Source organism: Camelus bactrianus, chromosome 23 (assembly GCF_048773025.1).
Source record: "Camelus bactrianus isolate YW-2024 breed Bactrian camel chromosome 23, ASM4877302v1, whole genome shotgun sequence".
Lineage (NCBI taxonomy): Eukaryota > Metazoa > Chordata > Mammalia > Artiodactyla > Camelidae > Camelus > Camelus bactrianus.
The window spans coordinates 32,620,738-32,642,827 of record NC_133561.1 but is presented as its reverse complement, the minus strand read 5'-3'; the positions used below and the strand labels follow the sequence as shown (position 1 = coordinate 32,642,827).

Sequence of the window (22,090 nt, the reverse complement as noted above, 5' to 3'; positions counted from 1 at the left end):
ATATAAGAAGGAACTGGAAAATGCCCTGTGTCTGAGATCTGTTTCTTCCATGGCAGTCTACAGAGAGAGAAGGATGAGCCATTCAAAGAGCAGAGTAGGACCCTTATGCTCTAAGAACATCTACCAGCCTTTCCCTTCAGCCCCTTTCTGCAGTAAAGATTCACTGTTTTGAACACTGAATTCCAGGAAGGATGGTTGTTGGTAATAGCATTTAGTGGTATGACTAATCCTCTTGCTGGAATAAACCTGGCTTGGGGCTCTGAGGTTGTGCCAGGAAGCTGCCACTGAAGAAGAAATCCATACCCTAAAAGCACCCATTTCCCCTCTAGTTGTTAGAGTATCATTCAAAAGGCCCTAGTAGAGGGTCGGAGGCAAGCTCCCGGTTAGGCAGGGGGTGGTGGTGGTCAGATCTGACGTCAGGGGTCCAAGACGTATTCCAGGAATAAGACAGAAAGGTTTGTTAGTTTCCACCCGCCTGCTACTCGCTGCTACTACTTTGCCCGCTCACCTGTCCTGTTTGTGTGTGCACTCTAGCAAAGACTCAGGATGGGGTGGCCTTGGAAATCCAACCACTCAACAGCCAAGAGGGGATCGACAATGAGGAAAAGGAGAAAAAGGCAGCCAAGCTGCCCAAAAAGGAGAAGTCGGTGCTGCAGGGCAAGCTGACGCACTTGGCTGTTCAGATTGGGAAAGCTGGTGAGTCGGAGAAGGGTGGAGCCTTCTCGGTGTCGTTTATCCGTCCTCTTCCAGATCCCCGCTGCTTTCATGGCCTTCTTTCTACGCCAGCCAGGTCTGGCAGAAAGAAACTGAAAATTCCCGAGTGGCTAGTGCAGTCCAGGTAGCCGTGTCCCTCTCTGCAACCATCTGGCCACTCCCTAGGCTTCTGCAGAGAGAAATGTTTTCCTACGTGTCAGGGTAAAAGGCCCAAACAGATGGGAAGTGGTGAGCTTGTATCACTCAGGGAAGATTCACATTAGCAAGAAGGAAGACTTTGATGACTAGTCACCTGTCTCGTGCATGACTGGGCTTGTAAATTCCCTAAGGGCAGAGAAGGCTGCTGTATGCCGAGGGCAGTTCCCTGGCCAGAGCGGTGGCATCTGGCCAGGCACGGAGCAATCAGCTCCAAACGAGGACTGGAGGGAAAAGGAAGGCAGTGACTAAAGAAGCTCTTTCCAGAGCGGAGGTCACTAAGGCACTCCTGTGTATCGTGAGAGGGAGTGGCTTCTCCGTCACTTGCTTCTACACTCTCTCCGGCCTTCTTTCAGTGTTGGGGTGGGCTGGCGAGGGGACTGCAGGAGGGAACAAAAGGAAGTTGGCCCCTTCGCTGGACGCGTCCCTTCAAGTACAGTCTTTTTCCACTATTTAATTATTTCCTGACCCCACCTCTCTGTTTATTACAATCAGTCTAGTCCAGTACATTTCTGTGTGTACAGTTCACCTGGGATCTTGTTAAAGTGCAGCCTCTGATTCAGGAGGTCTGGGCTTGGGATCCAGAGACTCTGCATTTGTAATAAGCTCCCCGGGCGAGGCAGGTGCCGCTGCTCTGCTAAGCACGCACTGAGCTAGCAGGAATCTCCACTGTCCACTACTGCAGCTGCTAACCGTGTGTGGCTGCTTCCATTTAAACGCAGGAAAGTTAAGTCCAATTAAACATTTAGCGCCTCAGTCACATGAGCCTACTTGAATTGGTCGATAAATACATGTGGCTGGTGGCTGCCATACTGGACAGCGCGAACAGAGAACATTTTAAGCGTCATAGGGAGTTACTGGACAGTGTGATTCTCACCCATTCATTCAGTTCCAGCCCCCAGCTCATTCTGACCTCCACCACATCTTTTGCATGTAGACGATGCACGGGTGAGAGGAATTACAAGTGTGGAGGCCAGTCACTGAGCCTGGCACACAGGTCTGAAACATTAAACAGCCCCTGCCTAACCCCTCCTGTTGTGCTCCTGATGCCTGCTTTGTTCTTTAGGGAGTCCAGGCCACCCGAGGGCTGGCCTCTGGTCCCCTCTGTTTGTTCATTTCACACACCAAGCGAGACCAGGACTCTGGGGCGGCAAGTGGGATGGCCTGCACCACCCTGAGAGTGAATGCCTCCTTAAATGTTGCATCCTAGATGCCTTGCTTGCCTCACCTTTTAGCCCTGACCCTGAGGATGCAAAGTACAAAAGAATATACTTTCGGAGGCAGGGAGGGCATAGCTCAGTAGTAGAGCATGTGCCCAGCACGCACGAGGTCCTGGGTGCAATCCCCAGGCCTCCATTAAAAAGGAAATAAATAAGCCTAATTGTGTAGCCCCCAACAACAAATAAGAAAAAGATAAAAATTTTTTAAAAAGAATGTGCTTTCATTGATATAATCACCTCTAGCCTTGCCCTCATTCCTCTGAATCATTGGACCCTTGGGAAAAGCAGGCAGAACTCAACGTATGGTTTGAATCAGAGCCCTTCCCAGGTATTGTGCCACAGGCAGGGACACCCATCCCCTCAGCACTCTGAGCGGCCAGGCAGCAACCGAGGCCGTCGGAGCCCCTGGGCCAGTTGTTTCTGACCGTGAGCGGATTCTTCCATTTTAGGATGTGTAGGGTGACCAGCTCTCCCAGTTCACTTGGGAACTTTCTTGGTGTTAGCACTGAAAGTCTTGTATCCCAGGAAATTGCTCAGTCTCAGGCAAACCAGGATGGCTGGTCCCCCTCCAGTGTACCATATCTAACCCTCTCCGTGCCCTAGTTTCCTTGTAAGAGAGGTTGACAATAGTAACTTATCTCACAGGGTTGTTATGAGGATTTGAAGTCCTTGCCTGACTCATAGGAACCGCTATACTGATATTTGCTATTGTTGTCTTCTGTCTGTACCGTACCAGGAGGGAGGTTGGGAAGCGCCGGTCTAAGAGTTAGTGGTGTAGGTGATGTGCTGACACCACAGGGGCATCGCTGGAAACAGGTCATGAATTGCCTGATGCTCTCCAGGCTACTAGGGGAGAAGTCCAAATTGACAGACTACTAGGAACAGGCAAAGACAGTCACTACATCATGATTTGTGGGAAGAAGGTAGGCCTGAGATAGAATCATAGAATGATGTTTTAGAAAACTAGACCAACCCCTTTATTTATGAATGAGGGAATAGACTGGGTTGGGGGCGGGGTTCAAAGCCCAGTCCAAAGCCACGAGTCGAGTTGGTGCAGTACTGAGACTAGAACCTAGTCTGCAGAGTGCAGAGTCATGTCTTTTCCCCTGCTCTGTAATGTGCAAGCACCAGAGGATGGATCGGCGCTTTTGGTGTGACTTCCTGGAGATGGTCGTTTTAAAACTTCATAGCAAAAGCTTCGATGTATGCCAGGCCATCTCTGGCTAGGGCCCTAGGCATACGCTTGAGCCTGGACTCATGTGCCTTGTCCCTGGGCAGGTCTGATCATGTCTGCAATCACTGTGATCATCCTGATTCTGTACTTTGTGATCGACAACTTTGTGATACATCGCAGACCGTGGCTAGCTGAGTGTACCGCCATCTACGTCCAGTATTTTGTCAAGTTCTTCATCATTGGCATCACTGTGCTGGTGGTGGCTGTGCCGGAGGGGCTGCCGCTGGCCGTCACCATTTCACTGGCTTACTCTGTGAAGGTGAGACTGGAACTCTCTTCCTGTAGGACAGAGACCAGAGGGGGAGGGTGCCATGTAACCTCTGGTAAAAGGATGGGCCACTCTGTCTTCACAAAGTCTGGGTGGTGTCTCCCAAGAGCAGAAGCCACTGACACTATGGAAGGACCATCTTGATCAGTTGCATCAATGTTTAAGTAACCCAGGAGAATCTTAGGAGGATTCACAAAAATGGCATCGTGCATTTTTGTGCAGGACAAGAGGATGAAATGTGGAGAGCTGTTAACTAGGAAACGGCCTTTGACCTGTATTTGGGAGCGCTCATTTGGTCCCCTCTCAAGACTTTTCCCTTCTCCCCTGTAGAAAATGATGAAAGACAATAACCTGGTGCGGCACTTGGATGCTTGTGAGACCATGGGCAATGCCACGGCCATTTGCTCTGACAAGACAGGCACGCTGACCATGAACCGCATGACTGTGGTGCAGGCTTATATCGGAGATACCCGTTACCATCAGGTCCCAAGCCCCGATGTCCTCGTGCCCAAGGTGCTGGACCTCATTGTCAATGGCATTTCTATCAACAGTGCCTATACCTCCAAGATTCTGGTGAGCTCTTCCTTTGCCAGGACACTTAAAACGGGTGGTTGGAGGGAACCACTGCTTTTCTCTTGTTTATTCGACCTGAATTGCCATCCCACATCCCATTTCCCGCTCCTCAGTGAACACGTTTGGGGTGAGACTAGGGAATAATCCACGGGAGTAGATGAGGTGGCGTGAGGCGGGTGGGACTCCACGGCTGTGAAATGCCCTGCAGTCACCATGTAAAGGCAGTATCTCGGAAGAGACCTCATGCTGGTAGCAGAATTGGGCTTATCAGGAGTAAACTACTCAGTTTCCGGAAACTAAGAGAGAGTGTTAGAATAAAACCCCCATACAGGGTGAGACACCAGCACCGCCCCCGGGGCGACGAAAAACCCGAAGCCCCAGGTGGCTCAGGGACCACAGTCACCACTGACCACTGTCCACCTACCCCACGGACTCTGGACAGAGGTGAAAGCTTTGTGGGGAAGTCCTCTCCTTCCTAAGTTCCCTTCTGTCTGGGGCATCTTCAGTAGTCCCACGTTTTTCCCTTCCAGCCTCCGGAGAAGGAGGGGGGCCTGCCGCGGCAGGTGGGCAACAAGACGGAGTGTGCGCTGCTGGGCTTTGTCACGGACCTGAAGCAGGACTACCACGCGGTGCGCAGTGAGGTGCCCGAGGAGAAGCTGTACAAGGTGTACACCTTCAACTCGGTGCGCAAGTCCATGAGCACCGTCATCCAGAAGCCCGGCGGCGGCTTCCGCATGTACAGCAAGGGCGCATCTGAGATCATCTTGCGCAAGTGAGTGCCCCTCCCTGCACTTCTCCTGCCCGCAGGAAGGTCTGGGTTCCGTGCTCTCCGCTGCACCCACGTGCACGACGAGCGAGCCCTTCTTCGAGGTGGCGGCACCGTGACTGACGACAGGCATTGTCCTTAAGTACCTCGGGTGGTTCCTGGTACTTTCCACAGCTCAGCGAGGTAGATGCGGTCATTACCCCTGTTTTAGAGATGAGAAAACAGACGTGCAGGGAAACCGAGTAACTTGCTCGAGGTGATACAGCTAATAGAGGCACAGCCAGGATTCAGACCGAGGCCACCCAAGCTTCCCTTTCCTCCTCTGGAAAGAGAGGACCCGCCCATCTCACAGGGTCGGGCTGATTAAATGATCCAGTGCACGTAAGATGCCTTGCACACAGCAGGTACTAGAAATGTTAGTTCTGTGTTCCCTTTTCATTCTCAGTTCTCATCACAGGCAGTTGCATAACTTAAAGTGGTTAGACTCTCCACAGGTCATTAAAAGTTGACCTACGTGGATACAGGGCCAGCAGCTGAAAACCAATGCCCCAGCTCGGTGTTAGCCACCTTCTTTCAGTCAACGCATTCTTGTTGAGCACACCCTACGCACTGAGCCCTCTGGACACTGGGGATTGGGAAAGTCTCTCTACCTTTGGGAAGTTGAAAAGAGGAGGTGATCCACAAAGCACCTTGTTGGTGTTGCGTGCACGTGCGAGGAGGGACAGATGACATGGGAGAATCACATGCTCTGCCTGCCTTATCCACCTACCGGCCGCCCCACCTTGGAAAAAGGGACTCAGCTTTGGGTGATGGATGGAGATCTATGACCGCGAAACAGTATCTTTGGAAGTGATGCAGAATTCCCAGAACGTCTGTAAATGACTGTGGGGGTGCAGTGGGTGGGGAGGGGGATGCTGCTTTCTGACTGTGTGCCTCCCCAGGTGTAACCGCATCCTGGACAAGAAAGGGGAAGCAGTGCCGTTCAAGAGTAAGGACCGAGATGAGATGATACGCGCTGTCATTGAGCCCATGGCCTCCGAGGGACTCCGGACGATCTGCATAGCTTACCGGGATTTCAGCGTAGAGCCCCTGTGGGACAACGAGGCCGAAATCCTCACTGAGCTGACCTGTATCGCAGTGGTGGGCATTGAGGACCCTGTGCGCCCGGAGGTGAGGCTTTGGCTGGGAAAAGGGCTAGGAGACGGGAATGGAAGTCTCCCAGTGGCCCTTGGCCCACGTGCAGGCCCACTGGGACCTAATGAGAAGCCACCTCGAAGTCACGGGAACTGGGGTACTAGTTTCTGTTTGTGACTTGACTTCCCTAAGTTTCCTAACTGCTTCTCATTTACAGGGATGGATGTCCCCGTGCTTCCGGCTTCACAGAGCTGCTGTGGAGCACTGGCCTCATAGAGAGTGGCATTCCTATGGTGAATGCTGTCTGGGGGTGAGAAGCGTAGGCTTCTGGGCTCATTGTTTGGCGATCAGGAACAGGCAGGTCGGCCAGGCTATTGCGCTCACACCAGAACTTGACACAGCATTGCAAACTGACTGTTTCAAATTAAAAAAAAAAAAAAAAAAAAGAACGGGCAGGAGGCAGAACTAACTGGGACACCACCTTTGTCTCTAGCCACCTTTTTTCTTTTTTTTAGTTGAAATATAGTTGCTATACAATATTATAAAGTTACAGGTATACAGTACAGTGATTCACAATTTTTAAAGGTTATACTCCATTTATAGTTACTATAAAATACTGGCTTTATTCCCCACACTGTACAATACATCCTTGTAGCTTATTTTATACCTGAGAGTTTGTACCTCTCACTCCCCTGCCCTCATATTGCCCCTCCCCCCTCCCTTCCCCCCACTGGTAAACACTAGTTTGTTCTCTGTATCTGTGAGTCTGCTTCTTTATTGGTTGTATTTTTTAGATTCCACATAGAAGTGATATTGGACAGTATGCATCTTTCTCTGTCTGTTTATTTCACTTAGCACAATGCCCTCCAAACCCATCCATGTTGCTGCATATGGCAAACCTTTGTTCATTTTTATGACTGCATAGTATTCCGTTGCATAAATATACCACATCTTCTTTATCCAGTCGTCTGTTGGGGGACACTTAGGCTGCTTCCACATCTTGGCAATTGTAAATAATGCTGCTGTGAACATTGGGGTTCATGTATCTTTTTTAATCAGTGGGTTTTTTTGGTTTGTTTGTTTGTTTTTGGATATATACCCAGGCGTGGAATTGCTGCCTCATGTGGTAGTTCTATTTTAAGTTTTTTGAGAAACCTCCGTATTGTTTCCCACAGTGGCTGCACCAATTTACATTCCCAGCATTGACCGTCCGAGGGTTCCCTTTTCTCCACATTCTTGCCAGCATTTGTTATTTGTGTTCTTTTTGATGATGGCCATTCTGACAGGTGTGAGGTGATCTCTCATCGTGGTTCTGATTTGCATTTCTCTGCTGATGCGTGATGTTGAGCATCTTTTCATGTGCCTGTTGGCCATCAGCCTTTCCTCTTTAGAAAAATGTCTGACCGGTTCTTCTGCCCATTTTTCAGTCAGAATTTTGTTGTTGTTGTTGGGGTTTTTGTTTGTTTGTTTTTGGCTTTTTATTTTGGGGGGTAGGTAACATTGTTAGGTTTTTTGGTTCTGAGTTGTATGCACGGTTTATATGTTGGATATTAGTCCCTTATCAGTCACATCATTTGCAAATATTTTCTCCCATTCAGTAGGTTGTCTTTTCTTTTGTCAGTAGTTTCTTTCCCACGCAAAAGCTTTTAAGTTTAATTACACCCCATTTGTTTACTTTTGCTTTTATTTCCTTTCCTTTAGGAGACAGATCCAAAAAATGATTGCTGGGATTTATGTCAGAGAGTGTTCTGCCTATGTTTTGTTCTAGGAGTCTTACAGTATCCGGTCTTACATTTAGGTCTTTAATCCATTTTAAGTTAATTTTTAAATATTCTAGACACCTTCTTTCAATCAGCGTATTCGCACGAAGCACCCGCCCTCAGAATAGCTGAACGCTAATTTCAACTCTAGGGCATTGAAAAGTTTCTGCTTCTAAGAAGTTCTGACCAATGGGCTGTCAGTCGTCACGGCCCAGAGGCATGAGAGGTGTCGCGCATTTGGGAAACTTAAAAAGAATTGATACGGTTGGAGGATGGGCCAGGGAGGTGGAAGGTGGTACAAACTTCTGCTAAAAAGGAAAGCGGTGGCAAAATCTCAAAGACCAGACATGCCCTGCTAAGAAATGTGGACTGTAATTGGGAGAGTAAGCTTTTTTCACACCTGACTCTTGAAGCAAATTTCCCCTTCAAGTCATGGTACAAGAAGCCAAATTCAAATGTGAGTATTGTAGGTAGGACAGAAGTGAGGACACCAAGCAATATAAAAAGGACCGGACTTGGGCTGCGCCCCGTGGTTCTGCTCCCCAGGGTGCCTCTCTCCCGTCCACAGTGAGGGGACATCCGAGCCTGAGCATCTTACCAGGCCTCACCACCCCCACCTCCTCCTCTCCTCTCAGGTACCAGAAGCAATTGCCAAATGCAAACGGGCAGGCATCACTGTCAGAATGGTGACGGGTGACAATATCAACACGGCCCGGGCCATCGCCACCAAATGTGGCATTCTGACACCTGGGGACGACTTACTGTGCTTAGAAGGCAAAGAATTCAATCGACTCATCCGCAATGAGAAGGGCGAGGTGGGTGTGGGTTGCGGGGGTCGGGTCCTCGGGATGAGAGAGGGGCGGGTTCTCGTGTGAGGCCTCTGGGACCCGTGGGAGAAAGTGGGTGGCTTTTAAACTAAAATCTCTTCGTAGTGAAACGTCCCTTTTCCCAAAGCTGCTCAGACGGTAGAACTGGAGTTTTCTTTCTTCTCATGCATTCACAAGCTACATTTTGAGACACTAACTTTTCATGTCTTTCCATTTTGTTCCATCACGGGATGATTTTGCACTGATTTCCCTCCACCTCAGCCCTCCAGTGTCACTGCCCTGTGACGGACAGTGGCACAGGTTAGGAAGAGGACGTGGTCTGGGTGTGGAGCAGACCAGCACTGCCTGATTTAATAGAAATCAAACCTCAGTCCTCAGGAGGTTTAGCTGCCTGAGCCAACAGCTGACCCTGGCCCACCTCCTGTCAAGGGTCTAAGACATAGGGATTGGCTGCCAGGTCGGGAACTGGGAGGAGAAAGCAGACAAGCAGGGCCTGAATGGTCACACATCAATGAATCTGCCTTTGGAGACTGAGTTGGCTGCCTCCTCTCCGCTGGAGTCCGGAATAACAGTCCTACACGGGCCGTGGGACGCCAGGTCTCGCAGGAGCTCAGCATGTGTGGAGAAGTAACGTTTTCCTGGATGGCCGTTCTGGGCTTGACTGACCCAGGTGTGGTCTCGTGCTGGCAGGTAGAGCAAGAAGAGCTGGACAAAATCTGGCCGAGACTCCGAGTCCTGGCGCGATCTTCCCCCACTGACAAGCATACCCTGGTGAAAGGTGAGGTTGGCTCCTGAGCAGGCGCTGGGGGTAGAGGGAGGCAGGCCAGGGCGAGCGCAGGTAAGAACCCTCAGCCAAAGCAGCTGTCCTGTCCTGCATGGGGAGGTCCTAGGAGAGCTTCCCAGCTCGTGGCGGGAGCATTCAGTTCAGCAAACATCTGGGCCCCTGGTCGTAAGGCACGTAACACAGTTGCTTTTAAACGCGGTCGTGTCTTGTGGCCGGTAGCGCCATGAATTGGGCAGCGCGGGTTCAGCTGTTCCAATTTTTGCAAGTAAGGAAATTTGAGGCTGAAAAGACCAGTAACTTGCCCACATTGTCCAGCTGGGAAGTGGACGTGGTACCGTGCAACCCCTGGTCTCTGCCTTCGAATCAGCCAGTGCTTTTTGCTCCACATAGCAGCTGCCTGAGGGCGCCAGACAGGATACCTGACGAGGCTAGATTTTCTTAGCTTAGAGTGCTACCCATGAAATAATTCACTGCTGTTGTGTGACAGTATAGGACCTCCAGCAAAGGGAAAAAAAGAGTAGAAAGGGAGGTGGTGGCAGGGACCAAAGAGGAAGACTGGAAAAGCACCTTCCGTGGGGGGCAGGCCTCGGACAGCGTGTGTGGACTCACTGTGGTGTGTCTGTTTTCCCCAGGCATCATTGACAGCACTGTTGGGGAGCAGCGACAGGTGGTGGCTGTCACTGGTGATGGCACGAATGATGGGCCAGCTCTGAAGAAAGCAGATGTTGGCTTTGCCATGGTAAGCAGCTCAGCGTAGCATCTGTCCGACTGCAGCCTGCCTCCGCCATCAGGAAGCCAGGACAGGCCCCTGGGGACTCGCTGCCTCCTGAACCGAAACATCGCACTGTGTGCTCTTGCCTCTAACTCCGTCTCTCCTACCGACCTGGCCAGTGATGCGTAGAATGAGGGACCCATCAGGTACGAAGGCAGGGAAATCATGGCATATCATTGCCCGAGAAAGCAAGACCAGCTGAAACTACCCACGAACATGGTGATGTTGTCTGCCCAGGCACACGATGGAAAATCCATGTTCCGTGTGGAAAACGTGTGCTTCGTGGTCAGCACTGTTTATGACTCGAGAGGCCGGAAGCATCAGAGTCAACTTGGAAAGTTCACTTAAAATCACATATTCCAAGTTGGAGATCTTGATGCAGCAGCCTCTGGGCTGGATCCCAGAAATGTTTGGGTTTTCTTAGCAGGCACCCTTGTTGATTCTGACGTTTAGAAGCTCCCGGGTTACAAAGTACATCCTCACCCTCAAGTAGCTTATGATTGTAAGCTTTCCATATACACTGACCTCTTGGTGATTTTTAAGCAGTGGCAGGACATTCAGGACGTAATCTGTCTTTAGGGCTCTCTCTTTAACAGCAATAGAAAATTTTTTTATTCCAGGAAATTGCAAGAATATACAGAAGTAGAGAGAATAGTTTGTTGAATCCCTGTGCACCTGTCACCCAGCGTCAGACATCAACGCTTGGCCAGTCTTGTTTCACTGACACCCCAACACATACCCGCTTCCCCATCTCTAGCTGAATTATTGTGAAGCAAATCCAAGGCATTATGTCGTTTCCTCCTGTATGTGTGTCCGGAAGGTAAGTATGTATCAGTAACATATGTCTAAAAGAATCACAGCACTACTATCTCGTAACACAATTGATTCTTCACTGTCTGTTAGTATCCTGTTATTATTTATCCCATTATTAGTCCTATAATAATACGTTATTATTAATCCACAATAGTTAGTAATAGGATACTGTCATCAGGTATCTAGTCAGTGTTCACATTCCCCCAGTTGCTTCATAAATGCTGTTTTTATAGTTTATTTGTCCAAGGCAGAATCCAAATAAGACCCATACAGTGCAGTTGGTTGATATATCCCTTAAATCTATTATTCTGTAACAGTAGTTCTTGAAGTGTGTGCCTCCTAGCCATACCTGGAAACCTACAGAAATGCAGGTTCTCAGGCCTTAGCCCAGATCTGCTGAATCAGAAAGCTTGGAGATGGGGCCCAACCATCTGTGTTTTAACAAGGCTTCTGGGTGATTCTGACACGTCCTAATGTTCAAGAACCACTGATCCTATAGGATCGCCGTGTTGGGGCCCCCAAGACCACCCTTTCCATTTGTGGGCTCACTAGAAGGACTTAGGAGATTCAGCATATGGTTGTGCTCGTGGCCAAGATGCCTCACATTGGTAAAGGAAGAATACAGTCAGGAGACAGTCACAGGCAGAGCCTGGAATCCTCACGCGGGCTCCCCGATGCTCCGTCTGCGAGGGTCATGAAGAGCACGCTCTTCCCCAGCAATGAAAATGCAGCAGCGCGTGTGTGATGTTTCTGTCCAGAGGACCCCATCAGAGACTTGGTGCCCAGGGTTTTTATTGGGGTTGGTCATACAGGCACCGTCTGCCTAGCACGTCCTAAGATTCCAGACTCCCAGAAGGAAAGCAAGTTTTCGATGGAAACCAAGGGCATAGTCTAGGCACAGTGAATCACTAACTAATTTTCAATTAATTGTTGACTGGGAGCATTCCGAGAGCCACGTTCCTAGATGCCAGCCGAGGGCCAGCCTTGCACACAGGCCTTTCTCAGGATAGCAGTCTCAGGCCTGGTATGTTAACTCTTTTCTGCACAATCCTCTTCCGTCGTTTTTTCCCTAGCTGTTTCATTTTGAAGGAGCCGGGTTGTTTGTCTGCAGACAATGTCCCACGGCCTGGGTTTTGTTGATTGCATCCCTGTAGTGTCCTTGACCGTGTTCTTTTACCCTTTGTATTTCCTGTAAACTTACACGTCTGTAAGCAGTCAGATTCTAGATCCCATCTTTCACTAGGGGCTGCAAAATGACAGTGTTCTGGGTTTCTCTATTTCTGTAAAAAGAAATTTGCCCTCATCGGCTGTTTGGTTACTCCGAGGTTCAGTTCCGACATGAAACACAGGTTAAGTGCTTGATTCTTTTCCTTTATTTACCAGTTTTCAAAATAATGAGTTGATTTTTTAGGATCCTCCAAAGGTAACGAATGAATTGTTGATTTTTTAAAATTCACTAAACTACTAAAAGTTAATAGTCTAATTTTTTTTCATGTATTATTATGAGCTCATGGATTTATGTATGCTCGCTGTTTCAATCCACTGCCCTTACTATTGTTTTGATGTGCATGTTGACCCATCACTAGCCCCTTTGGCACTGCGGAGTCCTCTTAGTACCACCTCAGTTGTCTATAACAGCCTTCCTGGTTTCTTGCACGATAAGACGTTCCAGATTCATCGCGCATATTTCTTGTCCTGGATCTAGAATCATCCATGTCTCAAAGGAGTTCTGCTTCATTTTAGTGAGAAATGATATTTAGAGAACACAGTCTGAATGTCAAGATGTTCCTTACTTCTGACTAAATTACTGTTTCTAGAACTTTTCTGTCAACAAAGCTAGAAAGTCATATCTTTTATGTCTCTTTTTGCTTTGTGTTTCTTTGTTTTAAGATAGAGATAAAATACTGTGAATTCATATTGGCATTTCCAGTTGAAATTTGGAATTACAGAATTCTAACTTTCTAATTTTATTTATCTGCCCTGATTTGGGGGGTGGGCAGGAGACGGTAACTAGGTTTATTTATTTATTGAGGAGGTGCTGGGGATTGAACCCAGGACCTTGTGCATGCTAAGCATGTGCTCTACCACTTGAGCTATATCCCCCCCCTTATCTTCCCTGATTTTATATTTATCTCTTAAGCTGAAAATTTTGATTCCTAATGGCATTAACATAATTATTTGCATCATCCTAAAATACATGTAATAGTCTCAAAATAGCAATAATAATACAACTACTCTATTTGAAACAGTTGATTTCTCTTGCAGCCCTTTTTCTCTGTAGGTGTATCCCACTGGGAAGGCACCATCAAGTTACTGTGTTTTTTAAAAAGTCACTTGGAATGTTTCCCTTTGTGTGGTTGTGCCACCAACTGGTTATACCAGTTCATTTATATCATGTTTTGTGGTTTTTTTCCCATTTTGGAGATTGCTTACTTAATCTTACATTTGTTTTATACTTGTGTGAAGTAGTTACATAATTCTAAAGTCAAATGTACAAAACAAGGTCTATTCATAGAAGTCCAGCTTCTATTCCTATAACTTCCACCCTGTTGCCTCCTTCTTAACCCCACAGGTAACTTCTCTGATTTTTGGTTTAGCCTTCTGTTTGTTTCTTTAAAATATAATCAAATGTATAATGTATTCATACCCTTACTCTCCTGGATAAGTGCTACTTTCCTATATTTATCTATATACACATTATACACTCTTTTTTCCATCTTGCTTATTTTTACTTAACAGCCTAACTTGGATATTATTCCATAGTAGTATCTCTATAAAGATACTCTTTTTTCTTCCCTTCCTTTCCTTCTTCCTTTCTTTCTTTTTCCCCTCCTTTCTTTTTACAGTGCATGGTACAGCATTGTGTGGATGTATTAGAGAATTTTTTTAAATACTTTTATTTGTTTATTGAATATTTTATTTTTTTATTTTGGGGGGAGATAATTAGGTTTTTTTTTTTAATTAAAAAAATTTTGGTGGCGGGGAGATAATTAGGTTTTATTTATTTATCTTTGATGGAGGTACTGGGGATCGAACCCAGGACCTTATGCGTGTTCAGCATGCACTCTACCGCTGAGCTCTACCCTCCCCACTATTAGAGAACTTTTTGATGGGGTAACTGAATTGTATAGTCTATCAACAGATACTCATTTGTTGAATGGGGCCTTAAAGATAGGTGGGGCTTTAAATAGATGGGGAAAGAGGATGCTCTGGGTTCGGGCAGTAGTGAGCAGAAGTCCGGGCTCTAGATGTGAATGAGAGAGCCAGGGCATTGCGAGTAAGCCGGCAGGCTGTGCGCAGAAAGATCATGTGAGCACAGGCTGGAAACGAACCAGAGGTCGCTTGTTGAGGGCTTTGACTACCAGACGAGAAAGCTGATTGTTTTTAAAGCACTGCTTTCAACCACTGATACGTCTATTCAGAAACTTTTCGTGGTTCCCCAGTGACAGGATTGTGAAGAAGGATGGGACATCTGAACTGTGCTTCCAGACTACTCTGCTTAGAGAAAAAAATGTATGGTGACTTCAAGGTGTGGGGGAGATAGGGATTTAAATTAGATACTGGCAATGGCCAAAGAAGGTTTTAAATTTGGTGGTTGAACAGTTAGGACTTGTTCCCTGCCTTTTATTTTCTAAGGTGGGGGAGTAGGAGGAGGGAAGGGAGAAAGGAGCAGCAAAGATATGTGTAATTCCAGTCTGAGTTCAGGAGCAGGTGGTGGCATCAGGACCCATCCCTCCCTTCCATACAGTGACAGTGACACATTTTCCCTGCATTTTCTTTGGGAGAGAAGACAAGGCAATGGATGGTGGTTTAGGCTGTAGAATTTGTGCGGTCATTGTGCCCCCTAGTGTTTATGCCGAGTTCTTGGAGGTCACACGATGGAGTCCGGGTTCAGAACGTAGCTAAACTCTGCTTTGTCCAGTTCCTCACTGTTTTCCTTCCCCTTCTTACCTCAGGGCATCGCAGGCACGGATGTGGCAAAGGAGGCATCAGACATCATCCTAACAGACGACAACTTCACCAGCATCGTGAAGGCCGTGATGTGGGGGCGGAACGTCTACGACAGCATCTCCAAGTTCCTGCAGTTCCAGCTGACTGTCAACGTGGTGGCCGTGATCGTGGCCTTCACTGGGGCCTGTATCACTCAGGTGAAGGGAGTGCGGGCTGAGCTAAGACAGGAGGGTTGAGGTGGGGGCTAAGGACCGTGGGATGTGGGGTACAGTATTGATACAGGGGAAGAAACGTAGGGCGAGAAGATGGCCGTGTCCCAGGCCTCAGTTGAATCCCTGGGACGTGCCCTGCCAAGTGTGGTCCTTGGCTTCGTGCAGGAAGGAACACAAGAGCGAGCCACAGTTAAGTAAAGATTTATTCAGAGAGATGCGCACGCCATAGACAGAGTGCAGGCTGTTTCAGGAGGCAAGAGAAAGGCCACGAGGTGTGGGGGTTGGGTGCTCAGTCTAAAGTAAAAATAGATCCACACTCCATAGTCAGAGAGGGGTCCTCTCACTCAGAAGGGGGAGTGGCCACGAGGTGTGGGGGGGTTAGTTTTCATGGGCTTGGTAGCTTCACATGCTAACAAGTGGGAGGATTATTCCAACTACTTTGGGGCAGGGGCTGGGAATTTCCAAGAACTGGGCCATCACCCACTTTTTGACCTTTTATGGTCAGCCTCAGAACTGTCATGGCGCCTGTGGGCGTGCCATTTACCATGTTAATATTTACAATGAGTGTATAACGAAGCTCAAGGCCTACTGGGAGTCAAATCTCCCGCCCTCTTGGGCCTCAGGGCTGCTGGGAGTTGAGCCTTCCTCCGTCTTGGTGCTCATTGCCGGGTCGTTCTGTAAATGGCCGCGCCCTGCCCCCTTCCCTCCTGCCTCAGCAAGTTGACTGAGGAGCAAGGACCAGCGCTGCCGCAGTGGTGCGGGGGCAGGAGTCAGCCCTGCTCGGGCTCCCTCTGCTCGTGTGGGATGGTGACGATAAATCTACCGTTTAGCACCTACAGGTTAGCCAGCACAAGGGGCACAGAGCTGTACTGTCTCTGTTCTTCAGAAACAACCTTGCAAAGTAGGAACTATCCCCACTTTACAGGGGGAGAACCCAAGGCGCAAAGAGGGTAAATAAGTTTCTCAGTGTCACTCAGCTAATCAGAGGTGGCTGGCAGGAGGTGGGCCGTTTCAAGGGCAACGGTGTGTCTGGTGAGTGAGGAGGGGGCTGACCTCCAAGGGAAGCTAAGAGGGCTGGTGCTCTTCCCACCAGGACTCCCCCTTGAAAGCCGTGCAGATGCTGTGGGTTAATCTCATCATGGACACTTTCGCCTCGTTGGCCCTGGCCACCGAGCCCCCTACGGATTCTCTGCTGAAGCGTCGCCCCTACGGCCGGAACAAGCCTCTGATCTCGCGCACTATGATGAAGAACATTTTGGGCCACGCAGTTTATCAGCTCACTGTCATCTTCTTCCTCGTCTTTGCTGGTGAGCCGAGGGCGGGGAGGGGTCGGGGGCGGCAGCCGGAGTGTTAGATGGCGATGGGGACAGAGTGACCCGAGGAGAGAAAGTAGCACGAGACGGGGGAGTAACCGCAGCTTCGCTTGCTGCGCGCATCCTCGGTTCCCCCCGCGTGGTGCACTCTGCAGTTTTACGTTCTCCTCTTAAGGATCTCACAAGGGTGGCTTTGTGATACTGTTTGTTTTTTTTTTTGTTTTTTTAGATCATAAAACTGAAGCTCAGGTCACATCATGAGTAAATAGTGGTACTAAGATTCAAATCTTGGTCTGCCTGACTCTAGGGCCCCTACTTCTGCCGCCATGGGCAGCAGTTAGCCCTGATCGGGCTCCGTCTGCTCGTGTGGGATGGCAGTCATTTACCTACCATTTAGCGTTTCAGTGGAGCAGAGAGAGAGCACCAGATACGTGAGACCAGGACTAGCACTGAAACTGCTGGGCAACTGTTGTAGCTCAGATACTGACCTGCTAGCATGGACCCCAGCCCTAAGCCGCCAGTGAGGTCGGCGTGCTCTGACTCAGCCTGAGCCCTCACTGAGAGCTGCTTATCCTCCAATGCGTCCCTTCTCCCAACTAGGTGAGAAGTTTTTTGACATCGATAGTGGGAGGTTGGCACCCCTCCATTCACCTCCCAGCCAGCACTATACCATCGTCTTCAACACCTTCGTGCTGATGCAACTCTTCAATGAAATCAACTCCCGCAAGATCCACGGAGAGAGGAATGTCTTTTCAGGCATCTTCCACAACCTCATCTTCTGCTCTGTTGTCTTGGGCACATTTGTCAGCCAGGTGAGAGTCTGGCTCCATTTGAGCTAGTGGGTCTGGGATGATCCAGGCTGGATGCTGGGAGCCAGGATTCCCTAAGTGCCCAGGAAAAAGAGTAGGGGGGGGAATGGGGACTCGGGCTGTGGTTTGAACATGTTCCCGATTGGCTTCCATCTGTACATTGTTCTAGAATTGGACCCTGCTGTGCCAGGTGCTCCAGTGCAAGGCAGCATGTTGGTAGAAAATAAAATAAAACTCACAGAATCCTTTGATTATCTTTCTAAAAGAGGAATGTCATTCAGTGACCAGGAGGAAGGTCATGGTCTTCTAAACCCTTTCCATGTTTCCTGCCAGCATACTTGAAACATATGTGCACGTGCTGCGAGGATCCTCTCCCTGCCCCCGCCCCTTTGTTTTGAAAGGGCTTCATGATAGAAAATGCTACACAAGAAGAGATGGGATGGTGCGCGGGTGGTTGACAGATAAGCCTGACCTGCGCTCCTCCTGTGGGAACTGGGATCAAGGACGTGGCTGCCCCGGTGGTGAAAGGCTTGAGCCCCTTCCTTGTCCCTGTCACCAGGGCATTTGCCGATTCAAGACAGTTTGACAGAAGAGCTGCCTCACCCCTCGGCGGGGTGACCCCTGATTGGCCCCCCTCCTAAATTCCTCTTCTCCATCACTGTCCCTTCTCTTTGTCACCCACTGGCTGCAGTCACAAGAAGCCCCCAGCCCTTGCATTAATAATGTTCATAGTAACTGGTCTGTTGCCCCATCAGAGTGCTCTTTTGGGACTGTGTGTGTCTGTCTTGCCTCCTCCCCACCTGGATCTCCTCTTTCTCCTTCCCCAACAAGCAGACCAGGGTTTGCACCACAGGGATCCTGGGCCAGGGAGCTGGCATGGCGTTGGTGGCCCTGACTGGAGGGCTGGCTTTCTGTCACTCACCTCTCTGATGCTGGGCTGCCTCCTCCTCTGTTCTAGATTCTCATTGTGGAATTCGGGGGGAAGCCCTTCAGCTGTACGAAGCTCACCCTGTCCCAGTGGCTCTGGTGTCTCTTCATCGGCATCGGAGAGCTGCTGTGGGCCCAGGTGAGTGCGCGCACGCGCTCCCTGCGCGCTCACACGGCCAGCGGACCTCCTCTCCTCTCCGTGAGATGGAACAAGCAGCCGTGGAGACTTGCGGCCCCTCGCTTCGTGTTCTCCTTCCTTCTCCTCTCCACCACCCAGCAATCGAGTTCTCTCCATCTCGTAGGACCCCAAAGTAGGAATGATCAGTACCCACCACTTCAGAGGCTCTGATCTCTTCCCTAATCCTGCCTGGGGACAGGCAAATCCCTTAGCTTCTCTGAGATGGCAATGGAAATTTTCAATGGAATTTTGCTTAAAAAAAGAGAAATCAAGGGTCTTAGAAGTAGAAAGCATATGTCTTTAATGAAGCCACAGTCTGGCCGTGGGCCGCCGGGCTGTCATAGTTTAGGGCTCTGTTGCTGCGTCTGTTTCTCACCGTAGCCTTATCTGGGATGGATGCCTGACTGTCACCTAAGATAAATCCAGACTCACAAGAGCTCTGGAGAAGCAGGATGGCATATGGTTCAAAGCACGGACTTTGGAACTGACTACTTCGGTTTGAATCCCAGTTCTCCTTTTCACACGTTGAGTCACGCTGAGCAAGTTTCTTAACAGCTCCGCCTCCGTGTCCTCAGCTTAGGAGAGCAGGGTCGTTGTCAGCCATTGTTAATCAGCAAAGTCGTTTCGATACAGAAATGACTTCAAACAATGTCTGGTTCTCTGTAAGTATTCGGTAAGTGTTAGCTATTAGTATTATAATCATATGATCAGCTTTGGTGAGAGTTTCATTCCTTCCCTAGTAACACTTTGCAAGTCTCCCTCATCCTCAGCGCTGGCCTGGGCTGTGTCTCTGCTTTGCAGACCCCACGTCTCTACTCACTGGGGCCCAGCTGGGCAATGGAGGCTTTGCTCTAACTGGCCCCAAAGGTCCCCCCGAGGACTGCAGGCTTTCCCCACAGACCCATTAGTTGTGTCTTTCATACCTCCTGGATGCCTCCATCATTAACCCCATCCCGGTTCCTAACGGAAGTCCCTCCACCCTGTTCTGTTTGCTGAAGTTTGCTTACCACTGGGTCCCCAAAGCACGTCTACACTTGGGTGAACTTTGGTTGTTTCTCTACTGTTGGGAACTCTGATCTCTAGGTCTAGTCTCACATGTGGCCATGTGGCCTTGATGCCAGCTAACAACTTCCTTCTGCATCACAACTGCTCCTTCCAACATCCAAAAGCAGAATTCTGGCATTCTTTCTCTTTCCAAGCACTTGGCTCCATACTAGACCGCTCATACAGTCCGTCCCTCCCACCCGCCCCGCCTACTCCTCATCCTGTCCGTGAGGGAGAACTGAGTGACTGACTTTGAATTGCAAGCCCGACCTACTGCACCACGTCTTCTGATAATACTTGTACGTCCCTTCGTCCAGGGGCTGTCCCACCCACTTCCTCACCCCAGGCCCAAGAAGACGTCTAGTATCCCCTCGCTATAGCTTCATAAAACAGGAATGACTTCGCACATGGTAACTAAGAAGAGGGTCGCTCCCCTTCAACACCCTGCTTTTCCTCCTGGCTGTACACGTGCACTGTGACCATCCTGTCCCCAGACTTGTTTCCGCCCAGGTCCTTGTCTCTGTCCCTTCCTGCTCTGTACCAGGCTCTATGGTCCTACTTCTCTTAAGAGACAGATGGCAAAATGAAAAGAAGATCTGAGCCAGAAGGAGGAGAATGAAGTCTATAACAAGGCGGATGGCTGGTCTAATGCTAGACTGTGAGTTCTCTTTTCTACGTCCACAGAAAACCTTCCTCAGGGCCTGACAGCTGGTAGGCACTTGGCAAATGCTTGCCTGAACCGGCTGGCACCCTCCTCACTGCTCCCGCAGTGGCGAGGGTGATAGGACAGAGAGAGACCTACGCAAGGGCCTGACGCACGTCAGTGAGCGCCAGCTCTTCTCACCCTGAGTCTGGTGTCTCCCCTTCTCCTCAGATCATCTCCACGATACCTACCCAATCCCTGAAGTTCCTGAAGGAAGCTGGGCATGGCACCACCAAAGAGGAGATCACCAAGGATGCTGAGGGGCTGGATGAGATTGACCATGCGGAGATGGAGCTACGCCGAGGCCAGATCCTCTGGTTCCGGGGCCTGAACCGCATCCAGACTCAGGTACTCCTCACCTGTCCTCGCCCTGTCTCTTTCGGGAGGTGTTAGGAGGGCAGCAGTTCTTGGTGGCCAACATCTCTCCCCTTCCCTTGCTTTGGGACAGACAGAGGGGCGTAGAGGTATGGGCTCCTTCGAGAGGAGAGTAATCATAGCGCCTAGAGCACAGGACACTTAACTGCTAGCGTAGTCCTTTAGCTTTGGGTTCGTCTAAAGCCCACTTCCCACCGTCCATCGGGTGGGCAAGCTTCCTGCATAAGGCCTCTTGCGAGCACTAAGCCTAACCTCAGGCGGAAAATGTTCAGGGTCTTTCCCGACCCTTCAGGGGGAAGGATTTAGACAGTGTCTCTCTGCCAGCATCCCCAGCTGACATTTGATGTACATCCTCAAGCTGCGGTTAGGGTAACGTAGTTGTCATCTGGAGGGATCTTTGTAAAAGACACTCACTCTCTTGTATCTTCCCCACTCAAAACTGAAGGCCATGGTGGGGAATCTGATGGATAAGTGTGTATAAATGACAGTGGTCTTTCAGTGCCTGAGTATCTTCTACAGGATTCAGCCTTGCTTCCCAGAAAGGAAGAAGCTATAATTTCCTCAAGCCTCTCCCCTTTTTGCAATTTCTGAAATGACACAGAAACTGCTCCTGCTGCCCTTGAGCCCCCTGCATGTGGCGCTACAGGGACCCCCCGCCCCACTTTCCACGCAGCGACCGCAACACCCTCTCCCGGGTGAATGGGCTGGGCGGGCGTTGATAATGCCGGCACTTACCTACACACCTTGACTGTGTTAGTCCTGAGATTTCCCGTCTCAAGAAAGTGGAAACCCCCCAAGTTCTCAAGGGTGTTCTCCAGAGAACAGGTCTGTTCCTCTCTAGAGATCCCAGAAGTAAACTCCACTCTCTCAAGTCAGCCTTGCCGAGGGTTTTGAACATTCCCTCGTCAAGCCCACCACTTCCCAGGGAAGAGAGCTGAAACGAATAGTCTAAACACAGTGGTCCCCCACGTACCCGCGGCCCTGCCTTCCTTGGTTTCCGTTACCCACGGTCAACCGCAAGCTGAAGATATTAAATGAAAAATTCCAGAAATCAGTAACTCACCAGTTTTCAGTTGCATGCCGTTCTGAGTAACTGATGGACTCTCACGCCTCCCCACTCTGTCCTGCCCCGAACATGCGTCATTCCCATTGCCTACCGCACCCTCACTGTGTAAGCTGCCTGCCCCTTAGTCTAGGGGAAAAACATAGGATACACAGGGTTCAGTGCTGTCCACGGCATCAAGCATCCACCAGGGGTCTTGGACCGGCTCCCCCCCTCCCCCCGAGAAGGGGAGATGGCTGTACCAGCGAGGAATCTGTAGACAAGACAACAGACGGAAATGGGAAAGCGGGTGCTGAAGCCCCTTTCCCCTCTCTTGAGTTCCTCCTACCAGAGAGGGACATCCCTATGGGACCTCAGAGCCTGGCCAGAGTCTCCACACCTCCCCCCACGCCCCTGCCCACCCTCCAGGCTGCTGAGTCCATCACAAGCAAAGGCCTCACTGCCCAGAATACTTG

At 49.7% G+C, this 22,090-nt stretch overlaps 1 protein-coding gene across 5 annotated transcripts in view; it reads left to right on the top strand.

Moving 5' to 3' along the window:
- Window positions 1-22,090, top strand: part of LOC105082476 (plasma membrane calcium-transporting ATPase 4) — a 94,998-nt gene that overhangs the window by 61,860 nt on the left and 11,048 nt on the right. For 4 of the 5 annotated variants that reach the window (XM_074352018.1, XM_074352019.1, XM_074352021.1 and 1 more), the window contains 13 exons: window positions 535-696; window positions 3,408-3,622; window positions 3,962-4,204; window positions 4,735-4,976; window positions 5,912-6,140; window positions 8,500-8,679; window positions 9,382-9,469; window positions 10,108-10,214; window positions 15,017-15,208; window positions 16,317-16,530; window positions 17,137-17,348; window positions 18,304-18,411; window positions 20,369-20,545. In XM_074352018.1, the coding sequence (XP_074208119.1) occupies window positions 535-696; window positions 3,408-3,622; window positions 3,962-4,204; window positions 4,735-4,976; window positions 5,912-6,140; window positions 8,500-8,679; window positions 9,382-9,469; window positions 10,108-10,214; window positions 15,017-15,208; window positions 16,317-16,530; window positions 17,137-17,348; window positions 18,304-18,411; window positions 20,369-20,545 (2,369 nt within the window). The remainder of the gene's footprint in view (window positions 1-534; window positions 697-3,407; window positions 3,623-3,961; window positions 4,205-4,734; window positions 4,977-5,911; window positions 6,141-8,499; window positions 8,680-9,381; window positions 9,470-10,107; window positions 10,215-15,016; window positions 15,209-16,316; window positions 16,531-17,136; window positions 17,349-18,303; window positions 18,412-20,368; window positions 20,546-22,090) is intronic. The other variant, XM_074352022.1, reaches the window with a different exon arrangement.